The sequence below is a fragment of the Pseudopipra pipra genome, chromosome 6 (genome assembly GCF_036250125.1).
Source record: "Pseudopipra pipra isolate bDixPip1 chromosome 6, bDixPip1.hap1, whole genome shotgun sequence".
NCBI classification, from domain to species: Eukaryota; Metazoa; Chordata; class Aves; order Passeriformes; family Pipridae; genus Pseudopipra; species Pseudopipra pipra.
Genome location: NC_087554.1, coordinates 53976496 through 53994179, shown reverse-complemented (window position 1 = coordinate 53994179; position 17684 = coordinate 53976496). Strand labels below are relative to the sequence as shown.

Genomic DNA, 17684 nt, shown 5'->3' with positions numbered 1-17684 from the left:
GGTTCAGCTGTAGGAAGCTTCTTCTTGATCCATCCATCTGAAAAATTATTCCTGAAAAGTCATTCTGCATATGGGTGTTTTTGCTGTTTTTCGGGGAGAAAAAATATAAATGAGCTGTAAAGCTCATGTTGTTCTGAACTTTTTCTCTTTTTCACCAATGAGTTCATCAAACAAAATTCCACAAGAAACAAATGTTATTATGAGATTAGCAGAATGAACGCCAGAGTTCAGATACTAAACTTTTTTTTCAAAAACAGTGAGCTTAATGACGTGAAGGAAGTTGTAGTTTAAACATCAAGGTCAATTATTTCGTTAAATATTATTTAAAAGTTACTTGCCTTGAAACAAAACCAGAGCTATCCATTTCTCAAAAATGCAAAGAGATTATTCTGCCCTGTTTGTCAGCTTCACTAGATAACTTCTATTTGATCTTCAAATGAAAACAGTTTCTGTTTCAGATTTATATAACAGGCTGCCTCTAAAAAGAAAAAGATCTTAAGGTTGGACTGCTGTTTACTTTCCCTTCTAATCCTGTGAGAAGATTTGCATAAGAAAAGCAAGTAGATTTGAGTCTAGGTTTTGCTGTCTATATCTAAAGCATGAGCATCACTCAGTCCTCTCTATTTATTCAGAAAGAGAACGATTGCTTTTGTAAGTCAGGTGAGTAGGAAATCTTTCAGTAAGTTCTGAAAGGTTCCTCTAAAAGTAACAAGGGCTACTTATCAAGACTAAATGGAGCTTAGTTAAATAATTATAATAGTCAAACACTGAGAGTTTAACACCTAAACCCCCCAGTTGCAGGTCTGTTTCCTCATACCGTATACTTAGGTTTAAAACAACATCCAGAATTGGTATTTCCTGGATCTCGCAAAGCAGCCCCTTGTATTTGCAGATAGCCTTCTCTCAGTTCATAACAGCATAGTTTCATGGGGGACCTCACTGAGTAGAGCAGTGCTGGGTGGTGATGTGGGCTCTGGGTATCAGGACCGAGCAAGTGCCCCCAGCTACAAGTGCGACCCCTGGAGCAAACCAGTTAACTCCTCTGCAGAATGGGAATAGAGACCTACAAGAGAGCTGTGAAGCAGAATAGTTTAATGTGTGCAATGTACTTGATTTTTTTTTTTTTTTTTTGTATATAGAAGGGCAAGTTATTATGTTTTAGGGAGAGGATTAGAAGGGATGTTTTGGATCACGAGGTCAAGTCCCTTGCTGTGGGTGGTAACCACATCTCTGAAGCTGGTTCTCAAACCAGTCAAATTCCATCTTCCAGCTGCTTTGATTCCTTCCTGCCTGCGGAAGGCCCCTCTGGGTCCTCACCACTCTGGTGGGGTGAAGGTGCTTTTCTGTTTCCATCTTGAATCCCTTACTGGACAGTTTGTACCAATTCTTTCTCTCATAATTATTTTATTTGGGAGAAGGGGAGGGAAACTGTCTCATAATTTTCAGATTAATTTGAATTTTTCTCTGAGCCCTAGACACCTGGTGGAAAGACGCCAGCAATGCTGTAGGCTGGTTCGATGTACCAATAAAAATAAAATTAAATTAAAAAAAAAGAAACCCTCGAGTAAGAAAAGCGCCATTCTTAGAAAGCCTCCAGCGTTCCAGCTAGAGCACAAACAGCTGCTTATTTGGGACTCTGCTCGGGTAAATCAACAGCCCCGGGCCAAAGGGGCCGCAGCTCTTGTGGTCTCGCAAAAACCCAGACCCACCCCGGTGGGGGAACACACAAGGGAGGGAGGAAGGAACGAGTAGGGAGAGAGGACCATCCTCAAACCGCGATTGAAACCTCGCCCGGGGAGGGCCGACGCTCCGCTGGGGCGAACGAGAGCGGAGAACCCCCCTCGGGACGAGGGTCCCTGCACGGGTTTAGCATTACGCTCCCTGCCCGCCCTTGGAGGGGCGCAGGTCTGCACCCCCTGCCTGCCCTGCCGGGCTCTGCCCCCTCCCTGTCGGCCCCTCTGGAGTTCTGCCCGCGCCCCCTCGCCCCGCCGGGGCTCAGCCCCGCGCCCCCGGGCTCCTGCCGCCGGGAAGAGGGAGCAGGGCTCGGCGGGGAGGCAGATTTCCGTTTTACCCCTTGGCTCGGTTTTCCCCCTGCCCAGGGAACAAGCGCCTTTGTTGGAGCTGCGCTCCCCAGGGCTGGGGGTGATTTTTTCGTTTGTTTGATTTTGACCTTCCTCCTCCGCTGCCTCCCGCGGTCCAGCACGTCCCCGCACCGGCGGCCCCGAGGGCGGACGGACAGCGCGCTGCCGCCTGTCCCCGGGCGAGCCTCGGGAGCGAAGGAGCTGAAGGGGCTGAAACGGTGGCGAGCGGGAGGGATTCGGGGGCTCTTCGCCAGGGCAGTCGGTCCGTGTCCCTCGGCGACCTATGTCCCTGCTTCCCAATGGGTGAAGGCAGTGCGTGTTTCCCGTGGAAAAGCTGTGTGGCAGCAGCCCTCCGCTCGCACGCGGGGCACGGGCTACTGTGCAGGGGCGCGGGCTGGAACCAGGGCCAGGTGTTCCATCGGGAAATACTACTTCCAGCCCCGGATCGAAGAGCTTCCAGACCGTGGCTTCACGGCTCGACAGAGGGCCAAACAGCCTGTCCCCATCCCCCCCTCCAACAACTACACCCCCTGCAGCCTCCAAGGCCATTAAGGCTGAAGCAACAGCCACCAAAAGCCCTCGAAAAGCCTCTGCCGAATATCTGCACCCCCAAAGAAAACTGAAAACCAAAGTGAGAGTAAGCCAACAGCCCCACCAAACGAGCCCCTCAAAACGGCGGGGCGAGCCAGCCCAGGCAGCGCCGCCAAGACCGTGGCCGGCCGCAGGGATGCCCGAAGCCCGGGGAACCATCCTCCCCTCCACCGCCGACTGCGGGTTCCTAATTCCTACGAATTCAACCAGAGTCCCCAAATGATAACGGGGGCGGGATGTGGTCTAATGCCCGAGTTCAATTGCGGTGTAATCACAAGAAAACAGACGCAGGTGAAGGGTTGAGAGCGCGCCCGCAGCAGCGAGCGCAGCGGCAAAAGTTGTGCTGGGGGGCCGGGGCGCCTCGCACAACGACGGGCGGCAACGGGGGAGCCTCTCGCGAGGGCTCCTAGAGCGGAGAGAGGAGCCGAGGAAGCGGGAATTTTCCCGGGAAGGGGGGGCGGGTGTGGCAGCTGTCGATGCGGAGCCAGCCCTCGGCGCGCACCTTCGGCCCCCGCGCAGCTCCACCGGGACCTGCGGGGCTTTTGCACGGGCGATCGCGCCCGGCCGACTCGCATCGAGCAAGAGCCTTTCCGGGAACAGGCTACCAAGAGCAGAAGGAGGAGGGGGGGAGGGTCGGTATGAAATAAAAGGCTAAAGAAACAGTGAGATTTTGGGACCAGGACCAAATCCTAACGTGTTACATAAAAGCCACGGGCGGTTCTTATCAGCAAGCCCGGCCTGAAGAAGAACGATCCCCAGGAGCGGCTCCAAAACAACCCTGTTAAAGGAACAATTGTGAAATGCCAACTTCCCACCAGAGTATGAACAGCAGGAGCCGGGCATGTCCTGTCTGTAACCGGGCTTCTGACAACCGACAGAGAGGGAGGGGACGTGGGGGGGGGGATCCTCTCTTGACAAGATTTATCAAGAAACATTTAACTGGGCTTTAATCATATTAGCAAGAGCCCAATTAGGGCTGAGAGCGAAGCGAGGCGGCCGGCGGGCTGGGGAGAGGAGGAGGAGCAAGCGATGGAGTCACTCGAGGATAAAGTCCTTTCATCAGGCTCCGCTCTCGGCAAGCAGAGGAGTGCGAATAATCATTGCCCTTCACTGGGGGGACGGGGGAGGGAGCGAGTGGGGAATGTGTGTAAAGGATCATTAAGGCCAGGCAGAAGGGGGTTTTTGTTGTTGTTGTTGTTTTTAATTATTACGGCTATTAAGGTGGTATTTGTGGGCTCCCTCAGGCGCTGCTCCTAGGGACGGAGAGGGGAAGAAGCGAAGGGGTTCAGAGGCACCTGCTGCACCGCGAAGATCTGATCTGCGTGTGCGGATAGGGCTCTCCCTACCGGGGCAAAGAGGGGTTCCGTTCCTTCCATCCTCTCCTCCCCTACATCCCCGAGGGAGAATTTCCTTAAAAGCCTTTTCCCCAGGTCTCCTCTCCCTGAAGTCGAGCCCTTCCCAGACTCATTCCACCTCCCAGTGCGGCTCCTCGGGGGGAGAGCGGAGCCCTCTCCCCACCGCCCCCGCTCCGCAGGGCGCGGAATGAGGGCGCAGCGCAGCCCCCGGCTGATGCCAGCCCGGTAGCTAGAGCTCGTCGAAAGCCCCAGGAGAAGTGCGGCACTGGGAACGCCCGGGTCAGGGGCAGAGGGCAGAAGATGTCCTCCCGGGGTTCAAACTTGCCGTTTGAACGGGGGCAACCTGCTCCGTCCTTAGGGACTCGCTTGCTCCAGCTACAGGGGATGGGAAGGGCGGACATCAAAGAAATAAAGAAAAAGTAAAAATGACAGGTGGGAGCAAAGGAAGAGGCTGGCTATGAGCCCATGAGCACCCCCCTCCCCGGGTTACGCCACCTCGGGGACACGGCGGTGGGAGCGCGGCAGAGGCCGTGACCCTGTCCGCGGCTTTCGAGACATTGCCAGCAGCTGCCGGCAGCTGCCTCGATTTCCTGCCGCTCCCCGCGGCCAGGAACGGGGAGACAGGGCTCTTGGGCAGCGAGGGACCTTTCGCCCAAGAGGATCCAGGTCTTTGCACCGCGGGGCAGAGGATGCTGTTGTTTTATTTTTTTAACATGGCAGGGCCCGGGTGGGGTTTGCCATTCTCACCGACGAGCATCCCTGCTGTCGGGAACGATCTGCACCCTGCCTGGCGCCCAGGGACTCTCGACCCCCACAGCCCCCCTCCGCCTCCTCCCCGCGCCCCGGGCCGCCGCAGCCCCATCCTCGGGAACGGGCGGCCCGTGGGGCAGCCTCGCCCCCGCGCCGTGCCCTTTGAGCGACCGTGCCCCCGCCGTACCTTTGTTGTCCCACTCTTACCTTTCCGGCCCGGCCGCCGAGGGGCTGCCCCCCCCCGCTCCCGCCCCCCGCCCCGTCTCTGCCATCCCCGCCGCAGGGGTGTCGCACGCCGCCGCGCCGGCACAGCCTCGGCTCTCGCCTTGCGCGCACTCGGCTGGCGCTGGCAGCCCCGCCGGGTTCATCCGAGGACAGCAGAGGCTCCGCGCCGCGGCTCGTCTGGCTGCCAACGCCGCGGCGAGGCTGACGCTGCCGCGGCCGGGGGTGACTCACGGCGGCCCGCGGCAGCCGCCGGGTAGCGGATCCGCCAGTCGAGCGGGAACTGGGCACGTCGCGGCCGCCCCTCGCCCCCTTCCCCAGGCACCGCGGGCCACCCCTCGCACACATGCTCCCCATCTCCCCGGGCCCCCCTCCGCTTCTGCCAAGTGGAATAAACGCCCCGGTTTTCCGGCAAATATTCACCCTTCAGACACCGAGCGGGAGGCCGCCCCCCTCCCGGCCGGGCCGGCACCCCTGTCGGAGGCGGGCCGGGGTCGGTGCCCGCGGCCGGCAGCGCTCCCGGCGGCGCCCGCCCCCAACGTAAGTGACCGTCGGGCCCGGGAGGGGGTGGCCGCGCCTCGTGCCCCTGCCCCGGGGCTGCGCTCCGGGCCCGGGGCTGGTGCGGGCGGGCGGGCCGGGCCGGGCCGACCCCCGGCCGTGGCCCCAAGCGCGGCCCCGGCGCTGTGCCCCGCGCTGCCCCCGGAGCTGTGCCCGGCCTGTGCCTGCGGGAAGAGCCGCCCGCCTGCACCCGGACAAAGGCAAACAACAGCCCGGAGCCCGCTGAACGGCGAGGCGGGGAGGGGACGCGGGGCGCAGACGAGGACAGGGACCCGGAGTCCCACGTGCAGGGCAGCGTCGGTGTCATCACCGGTATGCTCTGCCCCGCTCGGGAAACAGGCTGCAGGGTTTTAGCTGCCTGCGGTTTCCATGGAGTTCTCCTGGCACGTCCGAGCCAGAACGTATGGCAGATGCCTTCACAGGCGAGCCTGCAACAGGTCTCCCGCTTCTGCTCAGAGCTCCCAGGTGGAGCCTTTTCAGGTCCATTACACTGCGTAGCTCAACACCAGCAGTGCTTTTGAGAAACATGCTTAGAGCATGACATCCCTGTTCTGAAACAGAATTTTGATGTGAAGCTGTGGCAATACACATCTCCCAGTCCACACTGTTGGCTGGATGCACAGTTTTAAAAGCAGAGACTCCCTAAAATGAAGATATTATTAAAAGCTCATTTATTAAGAAACTCAGGCCATGAAGATAATGATAATGAGTGCTACGTTCTCTGCATACAGGCTCAAGTTTTGGGTATAGGATGAAGGCTTGACTGGGCCTGTACTTAAAAGTACTCTAAATCTACTTGTCAAAAATGTGCTAGAATGATAAGCCCTGGATTTAGGGACATGGATTATGTTGTCAGTGCTTCAACCTTAAGTTCATTTTTAAATCCAAATTTCAGTCCCTGAGAAACGAAAGGAGGAGGAAGAGACTACTATAATTGAAATGCTGACATTGCTAACTGTGGCAGTGTGAATTCACTACTATAATAAGACCTCAGCTAGCAGCCTAATTCCAAAGAGATGATGTTATGTAGTAATAATGTAATCAGTTTGTTGGCTGTAACTGGTAATTGGTTTATTTTATTGCTATTTTTTGGCAAAATTTAAAAAAAAATAAAAATCCATAAGATGCCAGGACTGAGGCAGGAGAGCTACCTTTGCTATTTAAAATAACAAACCAAAGTTCTTAATGAACATTTTTCACTTCAGTGCAGTTTTACAAAAGCATACTTAAAAAGGGACAGCTAGTGAGAATGCAAGCTTTCAAGCTAGGGACTGAAGGACAGAAAGGCCCAAGGGTGTAACATTGTTAAAAGTTTTCAGAGAGGTCCTGAAAGCACAATGTTCATTTTATAAAATAGAAGTTTTCTCCTGGGTAATTGCTGAATGAGTTTGCATTGATTTGCAGCTGCAAATTTAAAGGAAAAAGAGGGAAAGAAAATAAATGAAAAAGACGAATGCCCTGTTAGTAATTTAGAACTATGCCACAACCATTAGGAAAATTGCATCAGATATAAGAAAATTGGAAATGACTGCTTAAGCTTTTGAGTTTATATGTTCAGGATTCTCGAGCCCTCATATCTTTCTTTTGACAGTTATTTTTAAGGAGTAAACATTCTGATAATTGTCTTGGCAGCTGGTTCTCAAATTAGAAATAACAGCGTAAGTGATCTAACTTGTAAGGTGCATGTGCCAATGAAATCTTATCTGTGAAATCTTCTACAGAAAGTTGGTCAGTGATGTTAGTGAAGTCAGAATTTCAGCCACTATGAAGGACGCCTTGTTGCAGAAAATTGCAAGGATAGAGAAATTCAGGTATATTCAGGTTTAGATTTTGCTGTTGCTCTTGATGATGTTCTGCATGTTTAACCTAAACCGAAATTCACTTTGGTCAGTGGGACTCTTTGGGTTGGGACCATGAATTCTTTGAAGGAGCAAGTCTTAGGTTTCTTCATGTTGCTAGGAAGCCCAGCAGTATCAAGACAAAGATATGGGAAAGTATGTGAAAACAATGAAAGCAAAGTAATGAGTATAGCCAAATCATAACTGCCCATTTTAACAGAGTGGCTTGTAAATAACAGAGCCTTACAAGAATACTTGGGTGTGTCTGAATCAACCCATTCTGAAAACCCTATGATATGCAGCTGCAGAAATGACACAAATTCTGGAAAAACTGCCAACAAAATCTGAGATAACCCTGACGGGTTTTTATTCAGATTTGTTGAAATTTCTTGAAAATTGTGTTTCCTGAGTATCATAAAAGCTCTGTTCTGCATATCAATATATCACATGTTGTCCAGTAACTCTTGAAAAGCAGACTGAAATTACTACAGTGATTACCTTGTTCATCTGATATTCTTAAGGCAACATTAACATTCTTTTAAGACTTGTAATTTAAAAAGCATTATCATAAACATTACAACCATTTGTGAATGTGTGCAGTCTGGGCTGTGGAAAATCAGGGGCTGGCATTCACCGTCAGGCTTACATCCAAAAACATATGAGTTAATTTGCACTACATGGCCATCGACACTACAGAGTAACGAACTGGAAGAGGTATTTTGAGAAATGTGGATGGTTCCAGAGCTGCCCTTATACATCTGCTTGAAGCTAGAAAACAGACGTGATATAATGATAGTTGTTTCGGTTTTGTTGTGGAAGAAAATACCAGCTTGTGACTGCTGATTGGATGTGAAACAAACTTTACGGCTGCATGGATTGGATGTGGCACATCAGCAGTCGTACAGGGTGCTAGTGGAAGCATCGCGTATTAGTTCCGTAACAGGACTCACTAATTATTGTTTCTCACAAATACAAAATGAGAGGGCAATGAAAAATTAATCAAGGAAATTTATGTATAGATAATGCAGTATGGTAGTGTGGATGCCAGCTGCCACACGGGAAATCCCCAAACTACTAATTGAAGGAAATTTTAAGAACTTAACAGGTTAGTCTCCTATGTATTTTCACTTCTTTATTTTTTTTCATAATTATTCACTTTTGGCCACCACAGAGAGATTACATTAGCCCAGTGTAGACATTTTTGCTTTCTTGGTGCATTGTTCTTGAAGTCCAGCCTCCTTCTTTGTCATTACTTGCAGTTACTTAACTTTTTATTTTTTATTCAAAAGGTCACTTTTTTTATTGAGAGATTGAGTATGATAGTGCAGAGGTAAGACTTTGTGTATACAGGAGAAAAAAAGTGAGTGAAAGAGGAAAAGGGAAAAGAGAGGGTGCTTGGAGAGCACAGAACGAAGATAGGAAATGTGGGACTTGCAGTGGAATGGTTGGTGGTGGGATGGGACAGGAGGAGCCTGTGCAGACAGCATTCAGAGTTTGTCATTTGACCAGACTACCCCTTATTTACCATGCCCTGCATTTCTCAGTGGGGATGCAACTTGGAATCTATGTGCAACACTGAAAGATTGAGAAAGTAAGGAGAGAATGAAAAAGCAAGAGGCAATTTCTTAATTTGTTTCTTTTCAATTTCTAAAGCCTGCCTAGCCCACACATTGGGTAGGATACACTTAAAATCTTGGACAAAACTAAGCTGGAACTAGAGAAAATTTGGAAAGAAATTCCAGTAATTTTAAAGATGATAAAAAATATCTGATACCTCTTGTCCCCCCCTAAAAAAAAGTTGAAGGTACTTAATGTCCAGCAAAATCATCTGCCCCATGGTAAATGCCTGTCAACAAGAAGACGTGTATCTACTCTGAAAGCAGAGTTCAGAGTATATATATGTAACTGCAACTCATATTTTGTCCTTCTGACAATACGTTGACCTAGAACTTTCACATTGTCATCTTTTTCTGCTTTCTTTTTCACTCAATTTTCTTCTTTGCTTTAAGGACAGAAAATCCCTCACGCAGTGTGGTCCAGGTTATACTGAACCGTGGATGTCTCATGCAGAGCAGTATCTTATTCTGCTCATGACTTACTCATGTTGCAAAAGCAGGGTGAGTAATGGGTGCTGGAACTTAACTCTGTTCTGCATTTTGAATCTGAGGTTTCTGTAATGGGTTCATGAAGTTCACAGACTACTGTTAGTAATTTTTCTTACTTTTCTACCTCCCACTTCTGCTTTTTTGTTTTTGTTTCTCCAGAGGTTTTCTGTGGTCCTGGAGGACTTTAAAACTTTGCAATATGACACAGAACTATATAAAAATGCTCCAAGCATGGTGTAAACATACAGAGTGCATTTGTACAGCAGAAGGACCTGGGTTTGACTGGGTATGATCCCAAATAGTTCTAGCACTGTGAGTCATCATTGTACTTTTATCAGCAGCAAGGATTGCAGTGACTGTGGGTCTTAGAGATGTGGGCATAGAGGAGAAGTAGTGCTGGACTATTCATATTGCAAACGGGATGTTTTAAACAGCACCCTGCAACATCATCTTGAATCCATTGGGAGAAAAAGTGGTTTTGATATGCCAGTGATATTCTCAAGTACATGCCATAGGACTCCAAGTAGAGGGGCAACTTTGAATTTAATAAGAAGCTCTCTGATGTACTAAATTGCTGATGTAGGACTTGCAGTGAGAAATATCCTGGTCCAGATATATCTTTTGGGAGTACCTGCAGGTCAGACAAAGAGGGTCTCAGAAGGAATGCAAACCAAACAAACAGAAGTGTTCAAAATCACAAACAAGTCATTATCTGATCTGGAAAGAGAACTGAGGGGTTGCCTGTAGCTGCACTTTGTTCAAACTTCAGTTGGGCTTGTGATGTAACTTACCATCAGCACACACAGTTTATGTCAGACTCTGGACTGTGGGTTTTCCTACTGATGATTCTGCAGCCTCCCAGGGTTCCTGGGGCTAGTGTGCAAGGGTCTGTTTGCTCAGAGATCTCTATTCAGTGCAAAGAGGCGGTGACAGAAGTTGCTGTTAATTGTTGCCGTATGGGTAAAGGTTGGGGGTTGCTATGCAAGCAAGTCTCCTCTGCTCTGTTCCAGTTCAAAGTTGAGCCATCTAGATGAAATTAGAGAGAAGTGTTAATACAGCTAGTGTTAGGTCTCAAAAGAATAGAGACAAGGAGGAAGTAAATCATCCAAATGAGCACACAGCAGTGGTAAATCTCTTGGGTCAAACCCCAAGTTCAGACCCAGAGGGTGCATGCAGTATAGATGTTCAGAGTCCAGCCTTGTGTCTCACTAAGCAGATCAGTCATTTGTGAAAAAGCATCTGATGCTTTCCAGGATAAGCTGGCTGTTTAGTTTGTCTTTCTAACTAGTCAATAAAACTCAAACAGTGTTCTTCTAGAAATTATCTTTGTATTAAAATTTCCTTCTTCCTATGAGTCTAAGCCTATATTTGGATGTGAATTGTAGGACCCAATGTCCTACAATATGTACAACCCAGTTAAATTTTGACACAGGAACAACTGCATTATTTCTCTATTCATTTTCCTAATCTGTAAACAAGCTTTTGTGCAAGACTATTGGCACTGAAAGTCTGTTTGAAATTGAGTTGTGGAAGTGCAAGAGTTCATAACCCTTCTGTTGCAGCAACCGTCAGTGCAATCTGAACACTGAGTGCCTGCAGTAGGAAGTGGTGAGGTCTTAGCTACTCTGGCAGAGCCCTGGGAGAGTGCAGCAGTGTTGCCAGCTACATGTCAAAGGACAGAGATAGTGCATACAACATCCTTTTCTCACCTCTGCCTGGAAGAATTATTAAGACTCTTTATTATTCAAGCACTTCCTGAGGCTGAGCTTCAAACTCTTTAACCTAAGAATGGATTCAGCAGCATCTAGTGAGCTTTGCAGCTCACCAGGTTCCACTTTTGACAGCAATAGAAGAGTTGTCCATTGTAACCTTTACTTTCTTGTTTATTTAATATATACAAATCACTGCTGCTGGCTTAATATGTTAACAGTTATTGAAAGAATGATCTGGTAAATAGTTCAGTTCATGGATTATAAAATATATTTCATTATATTGTCTGGTCACTAACTTTTTTGTTAAGATTTCGTTAATATGCTTTTCTTAAATAACAAACAGATCCTGCAAAGCTGGTTAGCCATGTGAGGACCATGTGGTGTAAGCAGTTATAAATACACCAGTAAAAAACATTCCAGAGAATTATAAATCACTATAATGTTCAACTCCAGTGGGTTGATGAATAGTATCTTTATTAACTTATTAACCACTTATCAAAATGATTTGTCTTGTACTTAGACTTAGGTTTATGTATGGTGTAAATTTTATATAAAGCCTGACTTTGTTTTCTTTTGCCAGACGTATTTATTTCTGAGTCAAAACTCAGACTCTTTTGCAAAAAGGAGGAAAATTGAAGAGGCATAATAATCAGCCTAAACTCATCCAAAGCACTTTAAAAATAGCCAGCCCACCTACTGCACTGGGAGATTTTATAGTGCAGTGTACAGAAGCACAGTGTGGAGTAGCTAAGGAACTGTGCAATATGTAAGCATTTCAAAATGTACTCAAGGCAGAGTCTCTCTAACCAGTACCAGATCTGCTCCTGCTAGGGCATCTGCCTCTCGGACCCCCACTGCCTTTCAGATTGGTGCCCAGGCTGTTTAATTCTGCTTTCCATGAGAAATGTCCCTGCATGGATTTTTGTTTCCAAATCAGGGGCTCATTGTGGAGAGATCTGTGGCAGGAGGTGGTTGAAAAGAGCGAGACGGCATTGCTGCTCAGTCACTGGTGCAGTGGGCGGCGGTGCATTGGCACTGTCACTTGGGCTGTTGCACAGATGGCCCGTGTAAACTTGAGTAAAATTCTAGCAGATAGGTCTGCAACTGCACGCAACTGCACTGTGTGGGCCTTGCTAGGCTCCATAAAATCATGCCCAGCTGTCATCTCATTTTCTGAGTGCCTTGGCTCTGCCAGGGAGCATGTTACAAACTGCCTGGAGGTTCTGGTAGGGGTCTTGGGTAAGATCTTTCCTGGACAAGTCTTCCCAACAGAGTCCTGTACAAAACTGTTGGACTGTTTGGGTCTCTGCTCATACAGGGATATTGTTTCTTGATGGATCCTATTATTATCATGTAAATTATTATCATGTAAATACATGTTGCATACAGACACTAATTAAATTAAATTTTTCTAATTTTCAGAGACTATTTTTATCTTTTTTGCCGCTCTTCACTCATCAAGCTTCCTCTCTCTTGTTACAAACCCCTGCTTCTCTGTTCATCTAGCCAGCTTCTATCAGTGTTTTACCTTTAATTGGTACACATAGTTGGCCAGTTTACCTGATTTCCCAATAAAGGGTCTAACGGTGAAAGGGTGTTTGGCGTGTGAACACCATATATTGCAAAAGATGCTGCAGGAGGAAGGGTAATATGTATGTGTATTACCACACTATGGCTTAGGTCAGGTGGTCACATTGCTGTATCTGAGTGGAATATTGCACCAAAATAAACTTTGAAGTAGACTTAAAAAAAGGAGATTTTCCCATGATAGAACAAATAGAATGTACTATGCAGGGAAATGAGGTAATTCAGTCTCATGATTTTCAGCATCACTGATGCTTTGAAAAGAGAAGGCTCTGGGGACCCTATAGCACCCTTTCAGTACCTAAAGTGGCTACAAGAGAGCTGGAAAAGGACTTTTTACAAGGGCCTGTAGGGATAGGACAATGGGCAATGGCTTTAAACTGACAGAGGGCAGGTTTAAATTAGATATTAGGAAGAAATTCTTTGCTATGAGAGTAGTGAGACACTGGAACAGGTTGCTCAAGGAAGTTGTAGATACTCCATCCCAGGAAATGTTCAAGGCCAGGTTGGATGGGGCTCTGAGAAACCTGGTCTAGTGGAAGGTGTCCCTGCCCACAGCAGGGGCTGGAACGAGATGTTCTTGAAGGTTCTTTCCAACCCAAACCATTCTTTGATTCTATAATTTTGTAAGGGTTAACTACCTGCCAGAAACTGCATCCTATTAATGTAAGGCATACTGGCATTTGCTTTGAGTATCTGTTACAGAATTTGATGAAACAGCTTTTGTTTGTTCACACTTTTCTGTCTTAAAATTTGTATATCATCAGTAAATGTTATTTTTTCTGCAACAGCTTGCACTTTCTTCTCTATGAAGACAGAAGTCAAGTCGTCCTGTTGCTTTGGTTATCATTTTCAGCTTCATGAAAGATGTAAACATGTAGACTTTTACTGCTCCTGACAACAAGGATTGTAACTAGATTACATGCTGAAATTCTTTAATTTACTGTCTGTATAAGTCGATCACTATAGGAATGGGGTATGATATTAGACCCTTAATACACTTTGTGGCAGTAGGAAAAAGCAATTGATAGAGAGAGTCCAAGCTAACACACGCAGTAGCCTTCACTGTTTCCAAAGGGAAGGAAATTCTCTACTTCTTTACAATGTTTTGCAGACTTTTGGTGCCCTGTGGTAGCAAATATGTTCTCAGGATGAGGGTTGTCTAGACTGTGCACTCCAGATTATCGTAAGCATTTTATTCAGCTGAGAGCTGGAGTTCCATAACTGGTTGTTGGGATTTGAAAAGACCTCAATGTGCACGGGGAAAGAGGAACCTGCTGTAGATCTTTTGGGTCCTGAGCTGCCAAGCATATAAATATGGATAAGCATGTCCCACTGACTGCAGCAGAATTTCAAATTAAGCTCTTTCAGAAGTTTTTCCAGAGTTGGGATTTTAAGCAGTTTCTGTGTTAAGCTACAGTGTAGCAAAGAGTATGTGCTCATACAGTGAGCTTCCCTGAGCCAATGCAGAAAATCAGGGAGGTTATTTTGCAATTATTGCTGTATATCTTTCTGCTTTTAAGCCTAAATTCTGCTCTGACTTTTTTTTTTGTGTGTTTTTGTTTAATTCCTTGAAAAGATGTCATTCTCTCACTGAATGTGTTTTTCCTCCTAAACACAAGCTGTAAGTATATACACAGATAATATTATGTGATTTTTTGAGTCAGGTGCTTGCAGTTGTTATGTGTTTTATGCTAGGAAAATTTAGAAAATTGTTATCAAACCTCATAAGCTCAGACATGGAAGCTCTTTGACTGGTCTTTACCATGGAAATTGCAAGTTTAGACATGTAAGTGTATATGTAAAAGAAAAACCCCAGAGGTAACAGACAAGTAGAATTTTGCAGGGTTGTTATAGACACAGTGACATCTGGTTTTTATTGCAGTTAATGATTCCTGATATTACGTGCCATTTTGTGTTATGTAACCATTTATTATTAATCTACCTCTCCTCTTACAAATCAGTTTTCGATGTTTTTTTTCCCCCCGATCATATACTGAGAGAGTATGTGGGTATACATTTATGCCTACTAAAATAAAACTAAAGGTGTTCTTCTATATTAAGAATTTCTGAAGTACTTGGAGATGGATTCTGTGTTCTCCATGAAGTAACTGTTGTCCTAATCATTACCAGGAATTGAACCTGGAATTACCAGAGCTAGAGAATAGCTTGACAATTTGAGCTCAAAAAGGCTAAATCTTCTGGCTAACAGTTGTAGGAGAGTCATGTCTTTTGTGGCTCTGGCAGAAGTTACTAGTTGGAGAGGGAATTATGCTTGAGCAACTCAAAATTTTTAGTGAAATCCAAGGGAATTTGGGGGTTTGCAGGGAATGCAAAATTGGGCTCTTCCAGGAGCTTCCCAGTAAGCATGAAAGAGGTTTTGGTTTTTTTTTTTTTTGTGTGTGTGTGTGTGTGTGTGATGGGTAGGGAGAAATCCTAGCGCCTGACAACGTTCTGGCTAAGTGTGCTCTTCAGTTTTCCATTAGTGGTGGCGTAGTCCGTCAGTGAATCCTTTCAGTAGTAATCATCTGGCATTTCCTAAACCCTTGTCTGTGTATCATGTAAAACTTAGTGTTACCACTCTAAAGAAAGACCTTGAAAAGTTAAATGCCATTGGAATTTAGTAATGTAGGCCACAGTGTAAACTGTGGTTAAGTTGAGCTGAGACCTTCTTTGGAGAAAGAACCTGTGATTGATTAAACCCTGCCTCTAGTTCGATAAAAATGAGTTCGAAGTAGATTAATATAAAAACAGTTAAAAGCTTCCTTTTTGTTTTCAGTTTTCAAAATTAAACTTGTCAAGAGTTTGGCAGAAAGAGCTCAAAGGCAGATCTGATCTAAACTGAGAAAAACAAAACCTAAGGAGCGCAGAGCAGTGTGGACCTTCTCATGTTTGGTTGATTTAAATGAATTTTCTCACTGAAGGCTGTGATCTTTAAGATCCTTCCAACTCAAATGATTCTATGACTTTATGGCCTTCATTTTGGCTCGCCAAGCCATTTTTCTCCAGACTACCACTCTACATGATTTGTGTGTCATAGCTTTGTCTAACACTGAAATTTCTTCTGTACTGCTTGGCCTATCTTCTCATGGCCTTCATGAATCTTCTCTGACATTTAATGGGTGTAATTATTATGACAACATAAACCAAGGGCAAAACTCAAAAGATAGTCTTGGATTCAGTAAGAAACCGTCTGAGAGAGAATTGAAACGGAGACAGCATAGCCTAACAGCTAGAATGATGTCAGACTTTTTGCTGGAATCTGCTTCTATCTGTAATTTTGCATGGTATGTGGCCTCTGTGTCACACAGTTTGTTCTACTGCAGGCACAGCTGCAGTTTGGTGGCAAGGGGGTGCAAATTTCTGTAATTGATATGAACATAAATTCTGCAGCCCAATGATGAGTGAAAAGTGAGACTCATAGACCATCTCCAACAAATCCTACCAAAGTGTTTATCAAAAAACCATGTTGATTTTACTTAGTGTCACACTGGAAATTAATTTTAAAACACGTTTGGGCTTTGACACCCTTTCTTAATATTTTTTCCCCCATATCCCTTTGTATGTACAATTAGGTCATGTTAGTGACCACAGGTATGAGTCTCCATTCCATTGCATCAGTTTCATGCCAGAGCAACCCCACCGTTTTTCACAGTATAAAAGTTGGATGGAATGTGGTGAAAAATTGATCCCATACATATTCTAATCTCTGAGTGACTTAATATTTAGTGCTAAAACATTTTCAACCTTTAAAAACAACACTTCTATCAGTCATGTTACAGATTTAAAGTCTGCTGTCTCACGACTTGCCAGAACTGCAGCAAATGCTGGGAAGTGAGCATGTCCTTAATCACAGCAAATCATGGGATATTCGATGCTTACATTTGACAGTCCTGTTGGAGGGTTAGCTAGTGCTCTTGTATATTGACCTCGATGTTGAAATACGTACCTTTTCCCCCATCTCTATTTTAAGGTAAAATTACAGCATAATTTCTATAGATGTAGGCTATTTGTTCATTTTAAATGGTAGCAGTTTGAAATCTGTATCAGACTTGCAATCTTATGGATCAAGAGATAAGTTAATGGAGACCTCGAGAAAGTAAACAAGGCAGAAGTCAGATGCCGGACATTTTATGGGTCCAAAGGTTGTTCCATGACTACAGAAGTAAAACTTAAGTCTGTTGTTACAACAGCATACGTATTGTAAATATACGTTTCTGTTATTACATATATACATATATACATATTCCCTCTAATTACTAACTAATCTACTGCTCTATTTGCAATATGAGGGAAGCATTGTGGTATCTTTAAATTTCTGAAGTTAATGAGCCTGTCCCCGTTAAAATTATTTGCAAAGCTCCTATTTAGCAGGAGGAGCAATCTCATTACTTTGGATGATCATAAGCTAACACTCCTGATAACTAACTTGGGAAACAGAGACTGTAGTCTCAAAGGAGAGATCATTGAGAAGGTATCAGTGTGTAAAAGGGATGTAGGGATCTGTTGGATTTGAGACTTTGTTACATCACAGATTTCCTGTATGACTTTTAGGCTAGTTAATAGTGCTCCCCTTTGAATCTCTAAACCAGGCACAGCAGCACATCGTTGCATTAAAAGGAGTGATGTGCTCAGATGGGTAGCAGTACCAGATGTATCTGTGGCACATTTTATGATTCAGAGAGATTTCTCATAAGACTCAGGCATAAGTTTGATCTGAAACAGTTGGGTAAATAGTACTAGTAGTTCATTAGTTATCAGTTAGTTATGTTAGTTAATTAGTAGCTGGTAGAGTAACAGCTGTTGCTCCTGCTTTTTGTGTAAGGGAATCATAGAGTCATAGCATGTCTTGGGAAAGGACATTAAATAAGGGACTTGTGAGCCTTGG

General features: G+C 45.7%; 1 protein-coding gene and 1 long non-coding RNA gene across 2 annotated transcripts in view; one reads left to right on the top strand and one right to left on the bottom strand.

Moving 5' to 3' along the window:
- Positions 1-174: 174 nt before the first annotated feature.
- Positions 175-5026, bottom strand: LOC135416252 (collagen alpha-1(I) chain-like). Its single transcript, XM_064659190.1, has 2 exons — positions 4985-5026; positions 175-4402 (listed from the first exon to the last, which is right to left on the bottom strand). The coding sequence occupies exon 2, from the start codon at positions 2829-2831 to the stop codon at positions 1650-1652; it is 1182 nt and encodes a 393-aa protein (XP_064515260.1). The 5' UTR covers positions 2832-4402; positions 4985-5026; the 3' UTR covers positions 175-1649.
- Positions 5027-9183: 4157 nt separating this feature from the next.
- Positions 9184-17684, top strand: part of LOC135416804 (uncharacterized) — a 146985-nt gene continuing 138484 nt past the window's right edge. The window contains exon 1 of the long non-coding RNA XR_010431743.1: positions 9184-9512. This is a non-coding gene — a long non-coding RNA (uncharacterized LOC135416804). The remainder of the gene's footprint in view (positions 9513-17684) is intronic.

Coding starts and splice junctions, on each gene's coding strand:
- LOC135416252 (XM_064659190.1), bottom strand. CDS start 2,831: ATGGTTCCCCGGGCTTCGGGCATCCCTGCGGCCGGCCACGGTCTTGGC.